The 16,256-nt window shown below is 34.7% G+C and overlaps 1 protein-coding gene across 1 annotated transcript in view; it reads left to right on the top strand.

The window, feature by feature from the left end:
* LOC120498257 (sodium channel protein type 2 subunit alpha) overlaps window positions 1-13,599 on the top strand; it is a 41,258-nt gene extending 27,659 nt beyond the window's left edge. Inside the window, exons 12-20 of the mRNA XM_039700778.1 lie at window positions 1,127-1,247; window positions 1,611-1,765; window positions 3,808-3,981; window positions 5,483-5,605; window positions 10,349-10,630; window positions 11,175-11,228; window positions 12,273-12,410; window positions 13,036-13,140; window positions 13,306-13,599. Of these exons, the coding sequence (XP_039556712.1) occupies window positions 1,127-1,247; window positions 1,611-1,765; window positions 3,808-3,981; window positions 5,483-5,605; window positions 10,349-10,630; window positions 11,175-11,228; window positions 12,273-12,410; window positions 13,036-13,140; window positions 13,306-13,599 (1,446 nt within the window). The remainder of the gene's footprint in view (window positions 1-1,126; window positions 1,248-1,610; window positions 1,766-3,807; window positions 3,982-5,482; window positions 5,606-10,348; window positions 10,631-11,174; window positions 11,229-12,272; window positions 12,411-13,035; window positions 13,141-13,305) is intronic.
* The last annotated feature ends 2,657 nt before the right edge of the window (window positions 13,600-16,256 follow it).

Below are 16,256 nucleotides of genomic sequence, written 5' to 3'. Positions count from 1 at the left end.
ATAATGCCTCTAACTTCAGATTTAAGTGTCAGCAAAAATATATATCTTTAATGTTATCATAGAACATCTCTGTCTAATATTAATTCCCTATAGACTCTATTCTAAATCTGCTTACATCATTCCCTTTATAAGATTAGCTACTTATCAATGCAGCCATTTTACTGATGTTATACTCCACATAGTGATAACATTAGAAGAGTCATAGAATGCTGTAATCAAACTACTTTTACTTATTATAGTACTCATATTTGTCTGTTGCCAGCATCACATGATGGTGTGAAAGAATAATTTTTAAGGTTGAATTATAATATTGGCATGATTTATTGATGCAGTATTATTTTTTTACAATATTGTTTTAAAATAATTTGTTTTGACTTTAGTAATTCAAATTTTTTTTGGCCTTTTATAGTAATTGGACATCTATGTGTACTGTACCAAAGTAATAAGTAGTTTCAAAATGCACAATAAATTCAGAAAATGCATTGCCAAGTGAGTATGCAAAATATCAGCTACTGCTCCTAGAGTAATGTGCTGCTCTTTTGGAAATAAAGATAATTAAATTATCCTATAAAACTCATAACATGTGTTTTCATGTCAATAATAATGAAAACATTACAATAAAACTTTTGATTTAGCTTTTTACAGACTTGCTAGAATAATATTTACTTGAGGCATGAAAATACATCTGTGCAGCTTGCTGTTGGTTTGGTCATGATTTTGGAAATTTAGTTGTATTAACACATGCTATCTACAATGTAACCTAAAATGCAGCCACATGATTGGAATAATTAAACAGTACAAAATGTGGAAAACACCCATTCTCAGCTTACTGAAATTTCCCTTCAAAATTCTTATGTGTGGCTCAGAATAATACTCTAGTAATTTCAGCAATTCCTTGCATGAAAATATCAAAATATTTTCAATAGGGAAAATGCACATTATGTAGTTTCTAATCTTGTGACCTCACCTGTAGCAGAGCAATTTGGCATTAGAAATTGCAGATAAGAAGTTATTTTAGTATCACAGCACTGAATACATTCAAAATATTTTGGTGTACATTTCCAACATAAATTTCTATTCAAAATAATAAAACTGAAAAAAAAATAATGTGGGGTTTCGTTCACAGAAATTGAATGCATCCAGTTCATCAGAAGGCAGCACAGTTGATATTGGACTACCTCCAGAAGGTGAACAGCCAGAAGCAGAACCAGAAGAAGTTCTAGAACCAGAAGCTTGTTTCACAGAAGGTAGGAAAGCAAAATAAATGCAAGATAAATAGACCTAGTTGTGTAGACTTGGGCAGGATTCTCTTTTTATTCAAAATCAAAAAAGTTTAGTGATTATAGTTGTAATATCTGTTAGTATTAGTAACTCTTTCATAGGTACTGCCATAGATTTACTGTTCTTGTGTGTTTTCTCTGTTTCTTTAGAAGTATTGCATAAGATGAAGATTTAAATTCAAATACTAAACAAAAATGCTTAAAAAGGAATTATAAGGATCTAATGCAGTAGAACTATGATAAGAAATAAGTCAAATGATTGCCATTCATTGTGATTCCTAATAAATATTTATTTTATTCTGACATCTCAAAATTTATTATCACATTTAGGTTGTGTACGGAGATTCAAATGCTGTCAAGTCAGTGTAGAAGAAGGAAAGGGGAAAATCTGGTGGAATCTTAGGAAAACCTGCTATAAGATTGTTGAACATAACTGGTTTGAGACCTTCATAGTCTTCATGATTCTTCTCAGCAGTGGTGCTCTGGTAAATTAAGTGTGGAACTATTGTGACTATTGTGATTTTAAACAGCAAGCATTTAAAATTACAGTTAATCACATACCTACAGGTAACAAATTAGAGTTTGATATCCAATTAATGTATGTTCTAATATAAATATATATCTGCAAGCGTTTGCATATATTGTAGGACATGTAAGAATTTGCTTGTGGGCTGTGAACAAATGGTTTGGTAAGTTCAAAATGTAGTGTTAATGGAAATAAGAAATTAATTTTATCAGACTGGTGTTCACATGTCTTAATATTGATTATAATAGCTTCTTTTTTTTAAACACACATTTAAATAAAAACACAGCTTAGCTATGAACGTATCAGCAGCAACTCAAATTGTCAAACTGAGGAGGAAAGTGCCAACACAATTCCATCAGATATTTTACAGATTGGTGTTAAATCAAGTGCAATGAGTAGGTATTGAAGTAATTAGTTTCTCATAGCAGGGGCAGAATGTAACATTCTTTCTACACTTGGCTCAATGCAGTGATTCACTGTCAATGGATACATTTTCTTTTGATAAGACAGTTATCTCTATTTAGGATTGCTTTGTGAGTTAGTATACATAGTTTGGTTTCAATTTTTCCTCAAAATTACTGTATCACACAGTAATTTTAAAATCCCTCATAAAAATGTAATATAAATCTGTAACTCCCACAAAGGAAATCCTAATCTCAATAGGCCCTTGCTATCTGTAGTGAGTTGATGCCACGTACCCACCAAAGGTGCTCTGTAATTCTACATGTGGACAGGGGAAAGAAGAGTTCATGGGTTGAGATAAGGCCCAGGAGAGATCAGCCATCAAACACTGTAACAGGCAAAACAGACTCAGCCTAGGGCTTTTAACTGAGTTTATTGTTAACAAAATCAGAGCAGGATAATGACAAGTAAAAGCCATCTTAAAAACACCTTCACCCCATCTCTCCCTCCTTCCCAGCCTGAAGTCCTCCCCCTGCTGTGCAGGTAGACAGGAAATGTGCATTACGATCAGTTCATCACACATTGTTTCTGCCACTGCTCAGGGAGAGGAGTCCTTCCCCTGCTCCAGCATGGGGTCCCTGTCATGGGAGACAGTGCCCTATGAACTTCTCTGATGTGAGTCCATCCCACAGGCAACAGTCCTCCAAAAACTGCTGCAATGTGGGTCCCTATTCCATGATGTGCAGTCCTTCAGGCACAGCCTGATCCAGTCCTCATGGTCCTACAAGTCCTACTGGGCCACCTGCTCCAGCACAGGATCCTCTGTCCATGGTCTGCAGGTCCTTGTGAGAAGCCTGCTCCAGTTTCACAGCCTGATCTCGGGCATAGCCCTGCTCCAGCATGGGGCTCTTCCAGGGGCTGCATGTGGATCTCTGCATCCCTGTGGATCTCCATGGGCTGCAGGGGCACAGCTGCTTCACCATGATCTGCTCCGCTGGCTGCAGGGCAATCTCAGCTCCAGGGCCTGGAGCATCTCCTGCCCCTCCTCCTCCACTGACCCTGGTATCTGCAGAGCTGTTCTTCTCACATGTTCTCACTCCAGTTTCTCTACCTGCAATTCTGCCTGTGCAATTTTTTTTTTTATTTCCTTCTTAAATATATTGTCACAGAGGTGTTGCTATCATTCCTGATTGGCTTGGCCTCAGCCATGGTGGGTCTGTCCTGGAGCCAGCTGGCATTGGCTGTGCTGGACATGGAGGAAGCTTCTAGGAGTTTCCCACAGAAGCCACCTCTCTAGCTCCCCCCACTACCAAAACCTGGCCACACAAACATTATCCATGGAAACAAATTAAAATGAAGTTTGAAGAGTGGACTTACAGTAAGTTCTGTGTATTGATGTTCAGTTCAGCTGAAAGATGAATATTGCTTGGACCCAGCTTTATAAAAAGTATTAAGTGAAAGCCAAAGTTATGCTTGAGGGAAAGATACATGCCTTATCATCATGGGTTTCTTTCAATTAATTTTTTTTCCTGGCCATTCCTATATGACACTGCAAATTGCGAAGACATTTAATCACATCTTCAAAAATCTTTTTCACAGGCATTTGAAGATATCTACATAGAACAACGTAAAACTATCAAGACCATGCTGGAATATGCTGACAAAGTTTTCACCTATATCTTCATTCTGGAAATGCTTTTAAAATGGGTTGCTTATGGCTTTCAAACCTATTTCACTAATGCATGGTGCTGGCTGGACTTCCTGATTGTTGATGTATGTATTCTTTTTCATGTCCTGTACAATAGGCTTAAAAAAAAAGAATATTATGTTTTCAGGATAAGATTTCTGTTCTATTCAACAAAAACTCTATTTTAACTGCTGTGGTGGTATGGTTTATAATTCTGTATAGTCTGATTTACCTCTCAGTTCCACAGATGTAATTCCTATGTTAAGGAATGCAAGTTAAGAGTATGTCTTAAACCACCTATTTGTGCATTATAAAAAGCACCAGAATTCTACAGTAATTGCTAAATATCTCCCTAAAAACACAGTGATGGATCAGGAGGTCTTTACTACACAGAGCTTGGAAAACACTATACCTTATACTATACCAGACCAGCATTGCAAATCCTATGATAAGACATGGCTATATGCTCATATAGTATTTTATGATTCAGTCTGTACCTCTGTAAAACATGTATTGGCTCAATCATCCAATGTGTACATTGCCATGACCAGTAGAACTTGTATTTATCAACAAATATTTAATTCTTATTTGATAATCTGTGGTTTAGTTACTTCTGTGACCCTTATAAATAGCTTTATTAGTTTTTCATGTCAACCTTACCTTGGTGCAATTTTTTAATTAAAAAAATTAATATCTGAAGCATTCTTTTGAACCTATAGTCAGGGGATTGAAATAAAAATTAAAAAGAACAATTTGGAGATGAAGGAATTGAGAGAACAGGAAGGATGGAAGGGAAGGGCATTAAATGGACATAAAGAGAAGATGATTTATTTTTTATTTATTAGGGCCACTCCTTCCCAATGGCTATAAGAAATACATTTCCAAGGATTATTGATGAAAGATAATTGTATTATTTATTTTACAGCTATTCTAGTTTATTTACTCATCTGCCTGCAGACCAGACCAGCGTTATGCAAGCCAGAAATGATGAAGTGGTTAAAGGAGTCACAGGGAATGTAATGAAGTGTGGATATGCCTAACAGTGAAGCTTCTACCATTGTCTAACAAACAGTTGGTTCTCAATCTTGATTAGTCCGGTTAAATCTGAACAGCACTGGTAGCTATGGCTGTTGAATAAGATTTTCTGGACACTAGAAAGTTACATTTGACCAAAAGCAAGGTCTGGATGTGGTTTTTGAGAGCGTTTACATTCTCATCAAGTGCTGAAGATATCATGGGAAGTCCTGACCTAAATTGTCCATTCCTATTCACCCAGCTTTTGGGTGTTTTGTTTTAGCATGTGACTTCATTTTTGTTTAAATCCCACCAAATGTTGACTGGTTTATGTGACTATAGAAGGCACTTATATACCATTCTATCAACATGATTTCATCAACAGGTACCTAGAATATCCTTTTATTCTACTTTGTCTGACGTAAAATTTTTTCTGCATTATAGAGGGTTTCCTGGAGAAAGAGGTCCAGCCTTGAATCTTCTTGAGAAGTTCAGGGCACACATCATTCCCACCATATGTGTCGGAAGGATATAAAGATGAATGAGCAATATTGCCTTTCTGTTTTTGTGTAGGTCTCTTTGGTTAGCTTAACAGCTAATGCCTTGGGCTACTCAGAACTTGGTGCGATTAAATCCCTTAGGACACTAAGAGCTTTGAGACCTCTAAGAGCCTTGTCGCGATTTGAAGGGATGAGGGTAAGACAACGTGAAAGAATCTGAAATAATGCATGCATCCACGGACACAATGCATGCAGAATAATCAACAACCAATCCATGCAGAAATGCTACACTACCATCCTATATATTTCACATTTATCACTAACATATAAGCAAAAGGCTTCATCTGCTTATATGAATTCATGTGTTATGGCACATATTGTTACAGTTAACGACACTCCTTGGCCTTTCCCCATTTTCATATTTTCATGGAGGGCCCAAGGATTTATCAACTGCATGGATCTATGCAATATTACTGCATTTATCCTATACAAACACAACCTTCTATAGTCAGGACAGTTTAAAAAAGCTCCAATACTTCCTCTTAAAAGTGTGTGCACATACACCCGTGTATGCAAGCACATATGTATTTTTTATCAGTTTAGACTACCATACATAGCCTATATCATTTAACATATTATTCAGTATATATAAATTGGGAATATCTTTTAGAACTAAAAGTTTTGTAATTAATTTGTATGTTAATAAGTAAATTAGCACTATTAAAATAGTGCTAATTTACTTCTCTCTTTCATATTAGAACATAGCATTCTATTTAAGAAAACTTTTCTAGCATATCAGAGATGGAGCTGGTTTCATGATTTCTGGTTGCTTACTGGTTTCTGTATTGATTGTAAAATTTTGATTATAATCTATAGAGCACTAAGCAGCCTGAAAACATATTAGACTTTTGCTGGTATATTTGAGAAGTTACTGTCCCCAGTGTTCCTTATCACTGTATCAGTTACCACAGCCGAGACCCTCAGCTGCCCAACAGGGCACATTCAGTCTGTCTCAGTGCAAAGTCAGTCAAAGTGGTCAGTTTAAATCACTTCTTTAGTGCACTGATATGGACAAAGACCTGATGTACTCAGCCATGACTCAAAAGCTCTAGAAATGTTTCTCTCAAGGGTAGTAGTGAACAACCAGACACGGTAGATATTTCTAGGTCCAGCCACAGGAAGATGTCTGGCTTACACCTTCAGGGTCCATCTGTCTCTCTTGGACATACCGCCATAGTGGGCATCAGCAGATGCACCTGAACTGGAACCCTCCTGCCATAATTAAAAGGGATCCTTGTGTGAGCTCCCTCCTGGGATCACATTCTTTGCCACCCCAGGTGATAAGCTGATTAGCTAATTTGTAAGTCAATTTCAAACTGGTGAGCTTCTGAAGAAAATGTCATGCTCTGTGTGTGGAAAGTAAGAGCTCTCAATGAAAAAGGAAATGGGCTTTGATGAAATTTTATAAATTCAAACAGGAAATAGCATTTCTTTGCCTCCAAAAAATTTCTGGACCTTTACTAAAGCAAACTTGAAAATTTGGGATGTTTATATCAAGGTAAGGCCTGTCTAAACCATCAGTATTATCTCACTAAAATCATATGAACTGTAGGGGTTTCTTTTATGACAACAATTAACAAAACAAAAAACCCAAAATAAAAATATTTCAAATTTTATAAAAAATTCCTTAAGTGGCAATTTATTGTTGCAAGGAAAAACCCAATAACCTTGTAATGAAGGTTTATGTGTAATTGTCAATCCCATAACTTCCATGTTGGTATAAAATTTACCTGCGGATTTGATCCTGATCTGCCAACTGTATCTCTTTGTACAATAACCAGATGAGGAGAAGATTTATGAGTTTAGCAAAAAATGCAATAAAAAGTACTAAATGAAGTTAGATTACTTAAGACTAGAAATGTGATCTATAACTTCATTAGTTAGGCAATTAACCATTGAAATATTCCAATGGATGTAGTGAATTTTGCCTTATTTAAAGTAATTAATTCCAAGTTTAGTGTTTTTAAAGATGCAGTAGCACAAGTTGATGAAGAGATTAGTATGAGAACATTTTAATGTCTGATACATGGAAATTCAAGATGTCTGTTCACAACATAATCATTCCATTGGTGTTTATCTTGTATGAACTGAAAATATGACAGTACAGTACAATGCATATATTTGCATAGACACTCTAAATTGCTTCCATTGAGCATTATACTTCCCATATGCAAGCAGGAAATTCCATTCAATACATGTACAGTTTTTAAGACACTGTACTATTCTCTAGGATTTCGGCTTGTGCCCACTCAAACTAGTAATTAATAGAAAAAAATTGCCCCTATGAAAAACATTATTTTTTTTCTCCTGCATCTTCCCACCACTGTTATTGCTAGGAAAGTTATACTTTAATTTCCACTTGGTATATAATTAATCTGCCCGTGCAGATTAATTAATCTGTGGGAATATAATTAATCTGCCCATGCTCTGTCCCAAGTGGTATCACTCACTGCTATATGGTGCTAGACACTAATACCTTTTTCTTTCAACTAGAAAACAAGGGGTTTGATGTCTTTCTTATGCTTCCCCTGCTTTCATTTTCTGTCAGGCCTAGCCCCCTTTTCTCACAGACTTACTACTAGTGGAAGCTGGAAGGTGTCAGGATCAGTGTTTCCAGGGATGCTCAACCCTATGTTTTGAGCGTCTTCAAATATTCGTATCACAAGCTGGTTCTCTGTAGCTTCAGGACTCAGACTAATACCAGAGAAAGTAGGTCAGCTGTAGAAATCCAGCAATTAAAGAAAGAACATGACTGGACCTGCAGCTGGAGCACAAAGAGGAAGAGAATTCTTGGGTATACTGAGATTGAAAGCTTGAGGACAAATATTTTCACTTCATTAACTATCCCTTTATATCTCAAGAATTGTTCCTGATGGATGATATTATTGCATTTAAGAAAGCTACTTATATTTTTTGAGTAGAAGAATTGAGATAACTTTCAATTTAAAAAAACCCTAATACATTTGGAAAATATTCTCAAATTGAGAAAAAATGACCTTGCCATTTGTTATTCCACTCAAATTGCTGTAAAAATAAAATAAGTGAGTACCTGATTTTCCAATTTAAACTAATTCAGCATCATTATATAGGCTGTTCATTTGCTAAGGTCAAACAACATCTTATGGCCTCCTACAATCATGTGGCTCACAGTGCTGAGTACAAGCTTGTCAGCATAAGACAGCACTGTTGAAATAATCAGAAGAGATTTATCCACCAGTTAGGGAATCTTCTCAACCCAGATACTGACTTATAAAATTCTACATTACTTTTGTTTATTAATTTATAAGTTATTGCTAAGACGGTTTTTAGTATGATTAAGAAATTGTTCTGATTTGTTTTAAATTTTCCCACGAGAAATAATCACTTATTAAAACATTTGATTTACAATATGTGGAAAAAAAGGTACAAACAAACAAAAAAAAGAGAACGGAATATTTGGACTTCATGCACCATTTTGTGCTTTTATAGAGGGATGAAGTAGTTTACATTGAAAGCAACTTCATTTGATCTAGATCCTAAATTTAAATATAACAACAATTTCACTGAAGTCCTATAGGCTCTCAAAGGTTGCCCAAAGTATGTATCACCCAAAAGAGGTAGAGTTTTGACAGGAATGGAGCCCTGAAGGTCCAACAGGCACCCCTCATTTCCTTCAGCCCAATTCTCCTTTATAGTGCACATGATCGTGTTTCATCACGGATCTAATATTCAAAGGGTTTATTTTCTGTTCTGTAAGAGGGCAAGGAATGAAAGCCCATCTACTTGGATCACTAATTTTATTATTCATTGTTTCTATAGAGCTTCATTATATATTTGTATTTCAAAAAGAAACAATAAGTTTATTATGCTAGAGGATCTGCCCTTGTACTTACATCATATAAGCTAAATGAAATATTAAAAAGCCCATCAAAGTAATAGCCACTGTTTTGCATTTAAAAGAAAAGCAAACTTTAAGGATCTGCTTCAGTTGTTTTGGCAAAGTTGGTGGCAGTGCTCTATACTTACCAAATTTTATATTCTTAGAATTGTTTACAGAGAGATTTAAAATCAGAATTCATTAATTTAGCATCATCAATTCCATCATTAAATTAATAATTCTCATTCATAATGGACCTACTTTCTCCCAAATTTCATTTTCCTCAGTGTTTTATTTTCATTCTAGCATGTTTTTAATCATTGCTCATCATCACACATGAACTCATTTTCACATTTTTCTTTCCTGAAGCCTTATTTTTCCCAAAATTCAGTTGGGAATTAAGTCTCTTTTTCAAGTTTTATCTGCCAGTTGCCTGAACAGTAACAGCTCTGGTGTGTTCAGGTACTCAGTAGCTTTCCTTGTTTGAGCATTTCTATATTTCTAATTCTAAATGTAAAGATCCAAAGGAACATGCATACATCACTTGGTTTTATTTTCAAAAAGACTCAAAGTTAATTTCAATTAGAAATTTGCTCAGTAATAGATTTGAACATGTTGGATTTATCCCGTAAACATGTAATATTGAAACTTTAGTTTGTTTGATTCAATCAGTGATTATAATTGTTATGATTTTGCAGGTATACATTAAGTAAATATTCTAAAAAGCACTGATAAATACTTCTTTTTCCTCTTTTTTTAAAAAGTTTGTTTTACTGGTTCTTATTTTACCCATTCTTTAAAGCTACCATTTGCTACTATTTGTATTTTTCCTTCTAATTAAGTTTGGCATTTTATCTTTTCTCTATACTGCTTTTCTGACTTGTTGCTCTTAACAATTGAAGTGTAACACAGATATTAGAAATATAATAGCATGTTACATGTGAGAGAGGCTGATGAAGCATTTGTAAAATCCTGGTGTCTGTGCTCTTACAGTGTCTCTCTTTGGTTTCATTTGTACTTCAGGTTGTGGTGAATGCCCTGTTAGGAGCAATTCCATCTATTATGAATGTGCTTCTTGTTTGCCTTATATTCTGGCTGATATTTAGTATCATGGGAGTAAATCTATTTGCTGGAAAGTTTTACTACTGTGTTAACACTACAACTGATGAGAGATTTGATATCAGCCAAATTAACAACTTTAGTCAATGTGAGGAGCTCATACAAAACAATGAAACTGCCCGGTGGAAGAACGTGAAGGTTAACTTTGACAACGTAGGCCTTGGTTACCTTTCTCTGCTCCAAGTGGTAAGTCACCAGTCCTTAATTTCTATTTATCTTTCTATATCTCTATTATTTACTTGTAACAGTAAAAAGATTTTACTTCTTTTATTTATTATTTAGAAATTTTGTCTCTCAATTCTTGATTTGAGTCATGAAGTGTGGGACAAATTCATGACTCTACAGAAGAAGTAACACAAAGCCTAGAGGATATACTGACTATGAGGAAAAAATGTAATTCAAACCTAATACACCTTAACTGCATTGAATCTGTGTCAAATAAACCTCTAATGCTCATGCACAGAAAAAATAACTTTTACACCAGATATTATTTGTAATAGACAAAAGTTCTTAATGGATGCTGTCTCCTCTATAGTCAGATATTAGAACTGGATTGCAGTTCTTGTACATGAATAAAACATACAATAGAAGGCAAGAGTCAGCTATTAGGATTTCACTCCACTGGTTTTCATTATGAGTACTAAAGACACTTAGTTTTCAGCTCCTAAAAAATGCTTCTGACAAGTCATTTTCCAGAAGTGTGACCTAAACACCTGTGTTCTGTTTATAGGCTACATTTAAAGGATGGATGGATATCATGTACGCAGCTGTGGATTCTCGGAATGTGAGTATAGTCCCTTGACTCCATTTGTTTTGATTGTATGAGCTCCAAGATTTGAGAATGCAATTTTAACATCTTTCAGCAATTACAGTAACAATGAAAGAACAAAGAGTTACTATAATTTTGTAGTTAAAGAAAATTGAAACCATGGGGACAATACAAGAAATAAGGAAAGCAGAGGAGCAGTGCTAAAGGATTCCATTATCTCCATGGTACACTTGAATCAAAATTCCTCAATCCTACAACACACCAGCACACTCACCTATTGCAATGAAATACCTTTCCCTCCTTTCATCATGCATTGTGCCATTCTTTATATTTGGAAACAGACACCAATACAGGGAAACTTGGGGTTTTTTGTAATACTGATCTTATTTATAGTTAAGATTTTCACTGTACTCTGCAAGCTGCCTGACTGCTTTCTTTAGGGCAGAGTGCTTATTTTTAATTAGACCTCTGCATTTTCTTACCCTTTGGCCTGCCCCTTGTTCCCTTGCTGCAAGTTTTCCTCTAGTTCTAAGTAGACAATTGAATAAACTATACTGGTAAAGCTCCTTTTTTTTTTTTTTTTTTTTTTTGTAAGCTGCACTCACAGCAGGAGGCCTGTTGTAGTATAGTGATAGTGCATAGCTATACCAAGAAAATATGCTTAGTCTAAACATGGCTTGGATACCTCTCTTCCACAATCCTGTGCACTTTCCTAAGTGCCTGTAGCAGTGAAAGCCCACAACACTGGCCTCCCAGAAGATTTACAGAAAATTCTGCAGACATAAAACTTGGTGTTTCTGGTTGTCTGTACACTCAGGCAAGTGGAACTTTGCTAGTTTTAACCAATTGTGTTTTCAGTATTTATTCTACATTCGTACAGGTCAGTTTCATTTTTAAAAATTAATTTCAAGAATGTAACTTCTTGTAGATTGAAGATCACTGAAATATATGTCAGGATTTGACCACACGAACCAAAGGTTACAGTGATGGAGCCCTAAATTCTATCTTTAACAGTGTTCACTGTTAAACTAATGTGTCATTTCTATGCCTTTTTTGCAGGTTTTGGATCAGCCCAAGTATGAAGATAACCTGTACATGTATCTTTACTTTGTCATCTTTATCATCTTTGGATCCTTTTTTACCTTAAACCTTTTTATTGGTGTCATCATAGACAATTTCAACCAGCAGAAAAAGAAGATAAGTACTTCATTGTTATTTTGAAAAGAATATTAAAAAATTCTTATTTTTGGTCCACTGATGACAATTTGATTAATAATTTTTAATGATAAATTAGTTAAGAGCACTGCATAGTAAATACATTAAATTATTAAAGCTTATAATTTGGCTTGATGAGGGCTTGATGGACAAGTGACAATCTATGACTCTCCATGGTTAGTGAAATACTCAATGTGATCTTTGTAAAGATATGGATTTGTGACTGAAGCCTTAATTGACTCATAAAAAGGCTAACCACTGAAATAGCTAAATGTGGCTATAAAAACTCTTTGCTATACTTTCATGTCACAGAGCTCAGCAGTATAGATTTCTGAACTTTGATAATAAACATTGTATTATCTTTATTCGTACCCTCTTTAGTCTTTGTGTTTTGTCAACACTGCCTGAAAAAGTATCAGTGTTCCAGCTGCTGAACTCAACACTTTCTGTAGCTTAATACTTAATATAAAAATCATAAAACAGGATTTTTATATCTGTCCTAAATTTTCCTACAGATGCGAATGTGAACAAGAGTGATCATTAATATTATTTATAAGTAATCAGTAAAGATACATGATTGTAACCAGTTTTTGTCTCTTGGGTTTACTTTGGAGGTCAAGACATTTTCATGACAGAAGAACAGAAGAAATACTACAATGCAATGAAAAAATTGGGTTCCAAGAAACCACAAAAGCCTATACCTCGACCAGCAGTAAGAATAAAAATATTTTCTGTTATTTTTGCATCTATTTAAAAAGCTTATTTTTTGTATTATGCCTTAGGCTGAAATAAGTCATAAGCAAAAAAATTACGTTATGTAAGAAAAGCCTTATTAATCTGAAATACCTTTTTTTTTCTTTTTCTTCTGCTATAACAGAACAAATTCCAAGGCATGGTCTTTGATTTTGTAACAAAACAAGCATTTGATATCAGTATCATGATACTCATCTGCCTTAACATGGTCACAATGATGGTAGAAACAGATGACCAGAGTGAAGAAATGGAAAACATTTTATATTGGATTAACCTGGTGTTTATTGTACTTTTCACTGGAGAATTTGTCCTGAAATTGATTTCACTTCGTCATTACTACTTTACTATAGGTTGGAATATTTTTGATTTTGTGGTTGTCATTCTCTCCATAGTAGGTAAGAGCAACTCATTTTTATGAAATGTCTGATGTGTGAACATAGAAATATTTTTGGCATGTAAACTCTATTTATATTTTGGTTCAACTTTGTCACTAGAAAGTCTTGTACATAAAATAACTTCTTAAAGTTCTACAATCCTTGTAGAATATATCTTTAGCAGTGGTTTTAAAATGTAATAATATTCTTTACTGATTTAACTTAATTATGGATAAACTAAATGAGAACTCCACTCCAGAAAAAACAGATATGACCCCATCCACAACCTCCCCACCTTCTTATGACAGTGTAACAAAGCCAGACAAGGATAAATATGAAAAAGACAAGTCAGAAAAAGAAGATAAAGGTAAAGACAGCAGGGAAAGTAAAAAGTAATGTAGAATACTGTTTGTAATAAACTGTTTACAGCCTGAAAAAGTATGTATTTGTGTCAACAGGACTCCTGTAGGAGGTACATGCCAAACTGTCAGTTTTTACATATATAGATATATATATAATTATATATATATAAGGTCAGTGCCTATAGCAAGACAGTGACCCCTTGTCATCAAACTGCAACTCTGTAAAACAGGGTAACATCTTGACAGGAGGTTGTTGTTTTTAGTACCAGCTGACACTGCTGAAGAGATGATAAAATGGCCAACCAGACTGTAGGGACCAGTTAAAAAAAAGGTGCAAACCTATGAATCTCTGTGTTTAACATGAAACACACAGTACAAAAATTGTATCCACTGTTAGCATTTCAACAGTCACATTTGCCATATTTTTACAAAAATCAGTGTTGGTGAACTTATCATTTTTTAATTCACAGGTTGTTTACTATTATATGTGACTATTTTTGTAAATGGGTTTTATGTTGGGGAAGGGGGTATGAGGACCAGGTGTTCTGCTCTCGGATTCTCTATAATGTACAAACAGAAGTGATTTGCATGAAGGCATGCTGCACTTGTAGTTCATGCATGGGAAAACATGACGTCGCACAAAGCAGCAGTCTGACTACTTCCATGTTTCAGGGTGGCTCTGTATGTTGAGGTGCTTAATAACAGTATCCATCTAGTATCTCATCCAGACAAATCTTAATGTGCCTGTAAAGTCCCATAGAGTCTACAATAATAGAACAGATGTTTTATTTTTTCATGAGTCATTTAACAGTAGTTGAACAATCTCTGTATAAAAATTTTACCGAGGGACATAGAATCTACTTCTAAGTATTCTTCTGCGGAAACCAGTTTACCTGACCTTGGGAAGTTGAATTTACCAAAAACCTGCAAAACACAAGGATTATGAAGTTGTTCTGCCTCACCCTGCAGTATCATTTAGCCATCTTCTGCTCTCAGCAAGGTTGACATTGTATGTGTTGATTAAAAAAGTACCCTCTATGTAAATAGTTATTTTATCCCGTGGTGCATGTTTGAGCAAACAAATAATGACATGTGCACAATATTTATTGCATCAAATATGTACCACAGTAAGTGTAATTTGCAATCTCTCAACAGCTAATATGAAGTATTCTGTACCATTATAGACAGTTTGGAAGCTATCACTGATGCATGTTTATCTTGCCTTTGCTGCTGTAATTTTACTCCTTCCACTGTTAAGAGTCTAATATGGGAAGCCATAGCTCAGTGGTTAAGTGAAATAAATTGTTCAATTGGTCATCATTCTTTCACAACATCAAGCAATAGTTTGCAGTTATTTAAGAGCTTCTTGCTTTGCATTCTAAAATTTTAAGTGACTACTGTACGGTGCATAGACTGTACGGGATATGTTGCAAACTGCTTAATCTGTTGAAAACTACATGGATAGAATTTTCTAAGAAAATATAAATACTGTAAAAAATACCATTTTATTTTATTTTTCAGCATTTTGTACATAAAATAAGAAATGAGAATTATCTTCAGGTTGATGTTACTGTCACTTTTATTACTTTCTATCCATAGCACTTTTTAATTCAAGAACTTCACAATATAAGAAACAAAGGAAAGAATGGGGTAGCTTTAGGTTTCTGCTTTTTTATTAGTACTGTATTTTTGCACACATTTTAATGTGAAATAAGTTTCAAACTGAGTCCAAAATGCACTTGCTTCCAAATAGATATAACTTGTAATTGAAATGTGGTGGGGAGGATTTGTTTAAGATTCTAGCACTGCCTGCATCAGAAGTTTCAAGGTAGTATTTTTATTCATGAAATCTTTACCAGTGTTTGTTTACATAGACTATTCTTATTCTTGTTGATTCATGCTGCACTAGAACTGTTCTAAATATAATATGGGATCCACAATGTTTTTTTTTTCCACAGGAATTAAATAGCAAACTTGTATAATTGATCACATCAGGACATTTTGTGTTTCTTACACAAGCAAAAATTCGATGTTGACTCCTCCTTTTACAAAAATATTGACTTGTGTGTCGGTGAACTGCATGCAGGAAAATGCTATTACCATAAAGAACAGTAAACCACATTACAGTTGAGCCAAAAGAATAAAGACTTCATTTTTTATTGTATTTAATGGTTTTGTCTGCATTTTTTATTCTCCCATTAAAAACTATTGGATATCAAGAGGTGCTATGAAAGTAAAATATGAATATATATAAAATGTTAGAAATAGAATTGTGAAAAGAAAAATTGAAGCTGTATGCTTTCTGAAGGATCTTAAACATTTGAACTTCCACTCTTGAG

This window comes from Passer montanus, unplaced genomic scaffold (genome assembly GCF_014805655.1).
Source record: "Passer montanus isolate IOZ18808 unplaced genomic scaffold, ASM1480565v1 scaffold1, whole genome shotgun sequence".
Classification (NCBI taxonomy): domain Eukaryota; kingdom Metazoa; phylum Chordata; class Aves; order Passeriformes; family Passeridae; genus Passer; species Passer montanus.
This window is presented reverse-complemented; position numbering and strand designations above follow the sequence as displayed.